The sequence below is a fragment of the Sapajus apella genome, unplaced genomic scaffold, assembly GCF_009761245.1.
Source record: "Sapajus apella isolate SASKATOON/1434 unplaced genomic scaffold, GSC_monkey_1.0 scaffold197, whole genome shotgun sequence".
Lineage (NCBI taxonomy): Eukaryota > Metazoa > Chordata > Mammalia > Primates > Cebidae > Sapajus > Sapajus apella.
In genome coordinates, this window is record NW_022437137.1 from 4,438 (window position 1) to 15,240 (window position 10,803).

At 48.0% G+C, this 10,803-nt stretch overlaps 1 protein-coding gene across 1 annotated transcript in view; it reads left to right on the forward strand.

Moving 5' to 3' along the window:
• The first annotated feature begins 1,192 nt into the window (after nt 1-1,192).
• LOC116543804 (apolipoprotein L3-like) overlaps nt 1,193-10,803 on the forward strand; it is a 14,996-nt gene continuing 5,385 nt past the window's right edge. Inside the window, exons 1-2 of the mRNA XM_032269665.1 lie at nt 1,193-1,497; nt 1,873-1,992. Coding sequence (XP_032125556.1) covers nt 1,229-1,497; nt 1,873-1,992 — 389 coding nt within the window. The 5' untranslated portion in view covers nt 1,193-1,228. The remainder of the gene's footprint in view (nt 1,498-1,872; nt 1,993-10,803) is intronic.

Here is a 10,803-nt window from a genome sequence, read left to right on the forward strand (position 1 = left end):
CTCAGCTCAAAATCTGAAATGGCTTCTTTAAGGCACTAGCCTGACCTCATCCCCAGATACTGGCTTTTAGAATGAAGTCACTTTCCTTTCACTGTTTGTCGTTCTTGTTCATTTGGCTTTGCAGGCAGTAAGCAGCTGAACTTCCCTTCAGTTACAAATGGAGATAATGCAGACGTGATGATTGCTCACTGCCCTGTATAGAGTGAGTGCTCTTGTTTATTGAGCATCTACTATATGCAATGCATATTCCCCACCCTGCCTCAATTTATTCTCTTAGGAATACTGGGAGGTAAATCCTGTTATTAGCTTTATTCTACAAGCAAGATAACTGAGTCATGAAGCTAAAAACTAAGGAAAGTGAATTCCAGCTGTCTGTCTGTGAAGTATTGAGCACAGGAGTATAGAATTGACACCGAGACAAAAGTATGCCAAATTGCAGGGTCTTTATTGCCAGCGGCCACAGAGGACTCACGTCTCTCCAACCTGTGGCCCCCGGCTCAGGGAGAGAGGGGGTTTTTAAGCTGAAAAACCACATCCTGGTTTTAGGACCGAGAGGGTGAGGGGCGGGGGTGGGGCTGAAGGGATTCAGACATTCTGAGGGCCAGGGGATTCCGTAAATCCCCTCCTGGGCAGAGATGAGGGTGGGGGTCTCCGGATATTCCAAGGGCTAGGGGACTTTTGTCATTCCGATTGTTACTTAAGTGGTTTACAGAAGTCAAGATAAATGTTAGTTTACCCATTGTCTGGGTAGTGATGGAAGTCACAGATCTTAGTTACTTATTACTAAGTAACTAAGTAACTTATTACTATTACTAAGTTGCAGGGGCCAAGATGGCATTAGTTTGGGCTGCTTATTCTGGCAATTGCTGATAAGCAAAGGCCAGCAATTCTGGCAGTCACTGATAAGAAAAGGTAAGCAGCTTTACATAGTGGGCATTTTTCAGAGCAAACCAGCAGTTTTGTTTACAGAAGCAGCTATTGCTAGAAGAATGGGGCAGCCGTTACAACTGACTTTTTGGAAACACAGCTTTGTCTTATAAAATGGCGTTGCTCAGGTTCTGGCTCTAGGCCAGCTATAGCACATCTGATGCCAAATATCCTCTCCAGCTCATGAGAGGGAGGAAGAGCGGGACAGGACGTTGGAGCACTCTCTGTGATGTCAGCATTTCAGGGCAACTTCTGCAAATTCCAAGACATGGGGTCTGTTTCGGGAGCAAGTTAGTTTTTGATGTGGGTTACAGTTGGCCATCAACGGCCCAGCCAGACCCAGGTCCCTGTGGCCATCAGCCACAGGCCCAGTGGGACTTGGGCAACACATCCTGGTGGTATTTGGAGTCCATCTCAGGGCAACAAGGTGAAAGTGAGCAAGAAAATTACATTTTCAGAACACTTGAAAGATTTTGAGAAGTCACTGTCTTTTGGGGAAATGGGATGGTCCAGAAAACAAAACAAGAACCAGAAAGGCCTGGCTACAAGTCCACCTCCGCCTGTTTCTAAGTAAGTCACTTTACCCCCTTTGAACCTTCGATTTCTTTTCTGGGAAACCGGGTTAGCAAATATTTTCATCACAGGGCTGTTGTTGAAACTGATATGATTACGTGTGTAAAAATGTTTAGCAAACCTAAATAGCTCGGGTGCTATTAATTTTTTTTTTCTGCAAAGGTTGGGTTTTAAAAATTTTTTTACAATTTTAAAATTGTGGTAAAATATTTCTAACCTAAAATTGATCATTTTAACCATGTTGAAGTGTACCATTCAGTGGAATTACATTCACATTGTTGTGCAACCACCATCATCCACAGAGCTCTTTTCTTCTTGCAAAATTGAAACTTTGTATCCAGTAAGCAATAACTCCTCATTCTCTCTCCCCAGGCTCTGGCAGCAAAGCTCAGGCTTTGTACTTACTAAACAAGAACTCCTCATTCTCCATCTCTGCCCTTGGCCCCTGGCAACCACCACTCAGCCAAGGACAAAGGGAAGACTTCTCTTCAGGTAAAGTTAATTCTTTTCTCCACAGAATAAGGTCTTCTGGCTCCAATATCACTTCTTTTTGCTCATCTACCGAGTTTCCACTCTGCTAGTACTTTGCAAGGGATAGTGCTGACTTGTCCTTGAGTGAGGTGGCATATTTATCAAATGCCTATCACTAAAGTGCATCTGAGATGACTTTAACTCACTCAGTCAAAGCACTTTCACGAGGGGGCAAAGTCTGAGTTGGCTCAGGAGCTGGAGGTGAAGCTAAGGAAGCTCACCCAGATCCACGAGAATCTTCAGCCAAGCCTGGCTTAGTGACCCCAGAGCAGTGCAGCCACCAGGGGAGGTGTGTCAGACACAGGCGGCGACAAAATGCAGACATTTTATCAGATGGATAAAGGGGGCGAGGTAAAGTTGCTGGAACGGAGTGTTAGGGAGTTTGGCATTTCTGTAGCTGAGCACAGCAGGGGAGGGGTTAATGCAGACGGCAAGTACACCAGGGAGAAGGCAGGAACGCTGCAGCCTGCCATAAGGGAGGAGAGGGGACTGGCGAGCGTGGGGAATGGGAAGACGCAGTTTACTCTGGACTGTAGAATATATCGGGGGAGGAAGAAAGGGGAGGCTTGCAGGAACAAGCAATGAGAAGGCCAGGAGAAGAAGGGGCTGAAAATGGAGAAAGCTGAAGACTTGGAACAGTTGAATACAGGAGAACAGGCAGCGGCTCCCCTACCGACCCACCTCCCGATTTGTTGTCCTTTGAAGAATGAAGTCTTTCCCTGGTGATGGTCCCCCCATCCTGTCCTCGAAGAATGAAGTCTTTCCCTGGTGATGGTCCCCCCATCCTGTCCTTCCAGCATCTACTCTCCATTGCCCTCCTACTGGTTTGTCTGGCAGTGGTTTCTTGATGATGATGGTGGCAGTGCTGGTTGGAGTGTGACAGGTCCCTTCACGTTACTTGAAGGTATGTCCCCTGCTTGAATCCTGAAGGCCAGGTGGGGTTCAAGGCCGTGGTCCCCAGCTGAGAAATGAGTGTACGTGAGAAACCAAACATCCTGAAGAGTATCTGAGAACCAACCAAGAAGAACATTCTCATCACTCGTACATGGTTGGCAAAGAGCCAGAATAGGGGCTTAAAAGCAGTTTAGAGACAGAAGAAAGCGTGGATCTCCAGCGCTTTCTTGCTACTGCCCAGGAGTGCCCTGTATGTAAACCCTAATAAACTCACCTACTTGTCAAGCTGGAGCTGTTCAAGTCATTCGTTGGTCTTGTGGTTCGTTTCCAACTTTGGGGAGGGTGTTACATTTCCATGATTTTGTCCGAACGGTGAAGATGGTGTTGATAACAGCAGAGAGGGAGAGGACATGGCAAGTGGCTGGCCAGGGTACCCAGCATGTCACATGTTGAGAGAGGGAGGAAGGGTCTGGTCAGAGGGCCCAGACTCTTAAACAACCCAATCTCATGCGAACTGAGAACTCTCTCATCACCTAGGAAATGGTGCTGTACCATTCGTGAGATATTTGTCCCCATGATCCCATACCTTTCACGAGGTCCCACCTCCAACATTGGAAGTCACACTTCAACATATGATATGGAGAAACAAACATCCAAGCCTCATCACATGGATGGACAAAATCACCCTGGAACCTCCCCTAAGTCACTCATAAATTAGATCCAGGGCCTACTGAGTTATTTTGTGTGTCACATTCTGCAGAAGACTTGCCTCAGTCCCTCTAACTCTCCATCAGCCAGTGTTTTCCTGAGGCCTTCAATTGATTTTTTGATTTCTTCCTGAAGAAGGTGAGAGAGCCATGGCCACGCACTTGCCTGACGGCATAAACGACGTGTTTCACTTCTTTATCAATTCTCGGATCATTTACTTTCTTTCACAGATTTCACTTGGGCATTGAGGGTTTCAATCTCTGAGTAATGGACTTATTTTATGATAGTAACGCACCCATTCACCCCTGAAACCTTAGAGTTGAAACTTCATCATGCTAGCTGCATTTGACGCAGTTCCACTATAATGCCCGTATCAGCTGAGATTCTTTTGTTTACAAGGAACAGAAACACAGTTTGGCTGACCTATGGAAAGAAAGAGGAGCCAGTGGATGAAAACTAGGGCGGTTTAGAGCTCAGGCCACGGCTTCAGACAGTGCAAGCCTCAAGCCTTGGGGGCTTCCTCGTGGTGTTGAACCTGCCAGTGCACGGAAGTGAAGAATTAGGGTTTGGGAGCCTCCCTCCTAGGTTTTAGAGGATGTATGGAAATGCCTGGATATCCGGGCAGAAGTTGCCTCCAGGGGTGGCGCTCTCACGGAGAACCTCCGCTAGGGCAGCGCAGAAGGAAAATGTGGAGTTGGAGCTCCCACACAGGGTCTCTACAGGGTCACTGCCTAATGAGGCTATGAGAGAGGGCCACTGTCCTCCACATTCCAGAATGGTAGATCCACTGACATCTTGCACCGTGTGCCTGGAAAAGCCACAGACACTAAACGCCAGTCCATGAAAGCAGCTGGGATGGAGGCTGTACCCTGCAAAGATACAGAATCTGAGCTGCCCAAGACTATGCCTCTTGCATCAGTATGACCTGGATGTGAGACATGGAATCAAGCAGATCATTTTGGAGCTTTAAGATTTGACTGACCTGCTGGATTTCAGACTTGCCTGGAACCTAGAGCCCCTTTGCTTTTGGGCAATTTCTCTCATTTGGAATCACTGTATTTACCCAATGGGGTATAGGCTTCATTGTATCTAGGAAGTAACTAACTTACTTTTGATTTTACGGACTTGTAAGTGGAAGGGACTTGCCCTATCTCAGATGAGACTTTGGATAGTGGACTTTTGAGTTAATGCTGAAGTGAGTTAAGATTTTGGGGGACTGTTGGGAAGGCAAGATTATAAATAATTAGAAATAATATGATTTGGCTTTCTGTCTGCACCCAAACTTATCTTGTAGCTCCCATAATTCCTTCCTGTTGTTGGAGGGTCCCTGTGGGAGATAATTGAATCATGGTGGCAGGTCACTCCTACGCAGTTCTTGTGATAGTAAATAAGTCTCACAAGATCTGATAATTTTAAAAACTAGAGTTTCCCTGAACAAGAGATCTTCTCTTGTCTGCTGCCCTGTGAGATGTGCCTTTTACCATTGGCCATGATTTTGAGTTCTCCATAGCTGTGAGGAATTTGTAAGTCCAATAAACCTCTTTCTTTTGTAAATTGTCGAGTCATGGATATGTCTTTATCAGCAGTGTGAAAATGGACTAATACAATAATACACTATGCAAAGGTAAATTTTCATTTTCTCTTTTGAATAAGATTTTCTTGTAATAATAAGATAGAGTAATTTTTTTATTTATTTTATTTTATTTTATTTTGCCTTTTGAGTAAGCTACACCAAAAGTAGAGAGAGAAAGGCAGATTCCATTGACCTCATGCTGTCTTTATGAGATCTTACTGTTTGGGAAAGTGAGACTCTTCCTCTATCAAAGAGTAATGAATTTTGCTGTTTTGAAATATCTGAATTATTGCTTTGGCTAAAAGAGTGACTTATTTTACAATAACTTATTTAGTAATATAGAGTGTTTTAAGCCTTTGATATTTGACAAACTTTCCAAAATCCAAATCCAAATTTGGTCTATTTGACCTCTTTAACGTTTTAGATATTAGGTCCCCTGAAGTCTAGGAAAGACTTAGTTGGCTTATTTGGTACGTTAAAATCATACAGGCAACATTGTCAGATGTTGTGTTGTGGGCATGTCTTGCCAGAAAACGATTCCAGAATACCCCGAGAATGACCACGTGTTCCTTCACAAATGTTTGTTCGGTGCTGTGAGATGTGGAGCCAGGGAGGGCTACTCAGGGCATTCGTTTGAGGTGTTCTACAAAGAGCACCTCAAATGCAGAGAGTGCACAGTTGAGATAAAAGATAAGGGAGCAAAGGGAAAGGAGGCAGCAAAAAGGCCTTTACAGTGACTCCCCCGACAGAGGTGGTGACAAGAAAAGCAGTTGAACAGGCAGGGGAACTGCCCAATGCTGCCATGTTTGCATGGTGCCCGAAACTTAAGCCAGAGCAGCACTTTACTAAAGACCCATGGGAATAGCTCGCTGCCTTCCCACAGGCACCAACCCTTTAGATCAGGATAAGGACCAGGACTGCAGAATCCTAGTAAGAATAATGGCGGCCAAGGTGTCTGGGGACTGGAGGACACATGTAGAACCCACTATGTATTGAAACAGACTGTTCTTGTCCTAGTGGACATGGGAGCCGAGTGCTCCATTACCTGTATGTTAAGATCCATTTGTTGCAAGGGCTTATGACAGTCATAAGTGGTTACGGAGAGGCAGCTGTGATGGCGAGGCAGGTGGGGTTTATATTACTAGTTGAGAGATTGCCACAAAAACCCTATTTGGTATACATAATTCTCATTCCAAAATACATTCTGGGAATGGCTATTTTATCATGTTTGACACTCCAAATGACTTCTAAGGAATTCCAGCTGAGAGTTAGGGTAGTGAAATGCGTGCTCCACCCCACGAAAGCAATTACAAACGTTCATAAGCCTCTGAACGACTGGACCCCCAAATAGCCCACTCCATGAACCCCTATAGAGCCTGGTCAAGAAGGGGGCCCAGTGGACTGGTCCACAAAAGAGAATGGGACCTCTGAGCAAGCTGAGGCTGCAGCGAAGCCAACACAAGCCCCAGGAGAATCAGCGCAGGAACAGCCTTGTGAATCGGACACAGCCAGTTGGCGCTGAGGGACTTGGGTGGGGCCTGTGGCAAAGATGGGGACAGAAACATGTCCCTTTACCATTCTGGTCCCAACCATGGAAGCAGCCAGAGCTGGATGTAACAACTCAGGCTGATATATCACGCCCTCCAGCAAGTGCAGATCATTTCCGAGGGGTCCCCAGTGCCAGTACACACCAGTGCCAAATAACAGGATGGTGGAGAAACACTTTCCAGAAACCAAAATCCAGGAATGTGCAAACACAAACTGTTGCTAAGTGACAAGAATACTTCAACTAAGGAGCACACTGACCAGCAGGCTCGTGAGTACACAGCTTCACTCGGTGCTCAACTCTTGTTACCTATGTGACGACCAAGGGAGTCTTTGACACGGATGGCAGAACCTCCACAAATCCCCTCCTTCATACAGAAGGGGCAGGGCCCTGTTTCTCAGCAGGCTTGGGACACAGATGGCTTGTCGTGAGATAATTCTGCTATCTGGTTCTGTGGGCCTGCTGCTCACCAGCAGCTGTAGGCACCCTGAATGAGCTTGTGCACGTTCTCAGCGCCCCAGCATACACTCTTCTGACACAAGGGCCTGACGCCACCATCAGGAACCAGGTAGACAGTGTTGGGGACAGTACTCCGTTGCCTCCCACCTGGGACTCCAGGTAAGCTGCTGCTGCCCTTGCCACAGGACTTATGCGCCAGGCAGCCAATGACTAAGTACCTTGGAAATAACAAACCAGTTCCCACTGGTTCAGCTTTTCTACCCCAGGAGGAAAGGGCCTAGAAGAGGATTTACAAGTCATTCCCTATTACATCCTACTGTCCCTTGCACGTCTGAAACAGTGGACCTGGTTCCTCCACTATGCAGTAGCACAATCACCCGTCTTAATGGAACATTGATTGCAACGCCTCCATTGTCCTACTATGGTCTCCAGCAACGCATCGCAGGGGGGCACTAATTCATTTGTTATTGCAAGCCAGGCACCTGACCGCTGCCTGGGTGGGGCTCTGTCAAAAGGACATCCCTTCCTATGTCTTGTTGAATAGCCATGGCTCCCTTTCTAGTGCCTGCTAAACATCTCACCTGTTGACCATAGCTGGTACACAGCAAATCTCTTTGCAGACTGGATGCAGACTGTGGCCCAGAACAAAACGGACTGCTGGGTGTGTGGGGAGCAGCTGCCCTTCTCCTCCTCGGCAGGCCCGCCACGGCGCACCCCAGTGGATAAGGTGGGGACTTGGAGACACTTCTATGGTGGGTACAAGGTTTCCCACCCGCCTCCCTTGTGTCATCACAGCACATCCCACAGTGAGTTCTCTGCTCACAAGAAAACCCAGAAACAATTTCCTTGCTTTTTTTTTTTTTTTTTTTGAGACGAAGTCTCACTCTGTGGCCCAGGCTGGAGTGCAGTGGCACAACCTTGGCTCACTGCAACCTCCATCTCCCAGGTTCAGGCAATTCTCCTGCCTCAGCCTCCTGAGTAGCTGGGATTACAGGTGTGTGCCACCATGCCCAGCAAACTTTTATATTTTTAGTAGAGACAAGGTTTCACCACGTTGGTCAGGCTGGTCTTGAACTCCTGACCTCATGATCCACCCGCCTTGGCCTTCCAAAGTGCTGGGATTAGAGGCATGAGCCACCATGCACACTCCCAGAAACGGTTTTCTGTTCAGGTTGTAAACAGGTCAATGTCACATCAGGTACGCTGTACGTGATGGACTGGGCATCTGCTGACTGCAGTACAAATACAGGTAGTCAGCTGTGTAACTGTATTACAATGGCAGCATGCCATTTCTGAGGCCCTTCTTCTGCCTGCGGCAAAGCAGAAAAGTCTGACAGCAATCTGGTGGCCTGACTTCTTAGCTGTGGAAGTGTGGCTGAGCAGTGGTCTTAGTTCCTCCACCCAGGGCTCCTCGGGAGTGGAACGCGGGGCAGTGGTCCCTCCTGGGAGGATGCTGGGGGCTTTCTGAAAGGAGGCAATGCCTGATTTTGTCATTGAAGGATGAGCATGATTTTTCCAAGCGGTGGAAGCAGGTCCTCCTGGTAGAAGACCCTCATAAGCAAATGTCTAGAAGCCACAAGGCATGGCATTCGACAAAAGCAGGCCTGGTGCAGTGGCTCATGCCAAGGTGCGAGGATCACTTGAGGCCAGGAGTTCAAGAGTAGCCCGGTTAATATAGTGAGACCCCATCTCTAATATATATATATTTTCTTAATTAGCTGGGTGGCTGCTCACACCTGTAGAACCAGGTACTCAGGAGGCTGAGGGGGGAGGATGGCTTGAGCCCAGGGCTTTGAAGCTGCAGTGGGCTATGACTGTGGCACTGCACCTCAGCCTTGGCGACAATGAGACCTGTCTCAAAAACAGGCAAAATAGCCCCAACAGCATTACAAGAAAGATACAACAAGCATCCACCCGGCATGTGTGGGAGACTGTGCTAATGCTGACAGCGTGGGCCGGAGTAAGGCAGGCATCTGGGGAGGGTGGGGCCACGGGACGACTGGGAGTAATCTGGAGGGTCCCACAGTCCGTCAGTGGCAGGTCTTTCTTCTGAAGACCACGGCAGACCCCCAACCCTGAGGATGCGAGGCAGGTGGGTTGGGTGAGTCAGATCTGGATGTCTGGTCTGGGGCTGTTCCTGTAAGTGCGGCAGCAAGGAGGGCGGGTCTGCACTGACCGTGGTGGAGGAGGGCAGCGTGTGTGCTCTGCTTGATCACAAGGTGCTGGGAAGTTGTGACTTTCACTTTCAAACTTCTGGGTATATATGGGAGGCTGGAGGACCTGTCTGGTTATTAGACAGAGGCACAGCTGGAGTTGGGATCCATGCAGCTGAACATCTGGATCTTGCTCAGTGTCTGTCAGGGGAAGATTCCTTGGTAAGGTGGGGATGGTTGACCTGCCCCTACTCGTTATTCTCACAACAGCTCTGAAAGAGAAGGATCATTCAGCTTTTGTAGGTGAGCTCAGAGAGGTTAGGTGACTGGTTCGGATCACACAAAAGCAGTGGCAGAGCCTGGATTTGCACCCAGGCTTGAGTCCGACTGCTCCCTTCCTCCTGCTGTGCCCTTAAACTGTAGCGAGAGATGAGGAAGCAGCTCAAACGGATTCACAAAGCTCCCCAGGCTCAGCTCTGGTTTTGACTGCTGAGACAAGGAAGGGTAGCCCCAGAAAAAAGGTTTGTGTTGGGGGTGTCCCCATCTCTTTCGGAAATTTGAAGGAACCACAAAAGGTGCAGGAGAGGAGATGACCCGGAGCTTGGACTGTCCTTGTGGCCTGGCAGCACCCAGGGTGGCTCCAAGGTGCTGCTGCTCAGGCCCAATGAGGGCAAAAGTTTTTTTTTTTTTTGAGATGGAGTCTTGCTTTGCCACACAGGCTGGAGTGCAGTGGCGCCATCTCAGCGCACTGCAAATTCCACCTCCCGGGTTCAAGCAATTCTTTGCCTCAGCCTCCTGAGTATCTGGGATTACAGGTGCCCAACACCATGCCCAGATATGTTTTGTAGTTTTAGTAGATACGAGGTTTCATCATCTTGGCCAGGCTGTTATTCAGATCAATCAAACAAAAGCAGTAGCAGAGCCTGGATTTGCACCCAGGCTTGAGTTATTTTGACTTATTTTGAGTTACGAGGAACCCAGAGGTCATCTCACCCACTCTGAGTCTGAGCATCAACTTGTGCCAGGCTCTGTGGGGAAACTGAGACCCTGTGAGGGGAGTGACTTGCCTAGGGTCCCGTGTCAGGAGGTTGAGCAGGTAGATCATGGGACTCCACGTCTCTGGCCGTCACCTCTGTCCCTCTGTTCAGACCTCTGGGGTGATGGAGAATAAACAGGCTGTGCCGTGTCTCTAATGGGACACATGGCTCAGACAGCGGAGTGAGAGGGTGCATTGCAGAACGGTGCCTGTGACATGATGCCAGCTTTGCACTTATGAAATTCAAAAGCCACACTGTGGAACTCTGAGTATAACATGGGAGTGTGAGCTTAGATCTCTGTTTGTAGAAGCAGAATCAAACCTGGAAACTTTTGGATTATTGAAATCACAGTTTTTTGCTTCAATATCAGAGTCACAAGGCCAGATGCTGGCCTCCCCTCTG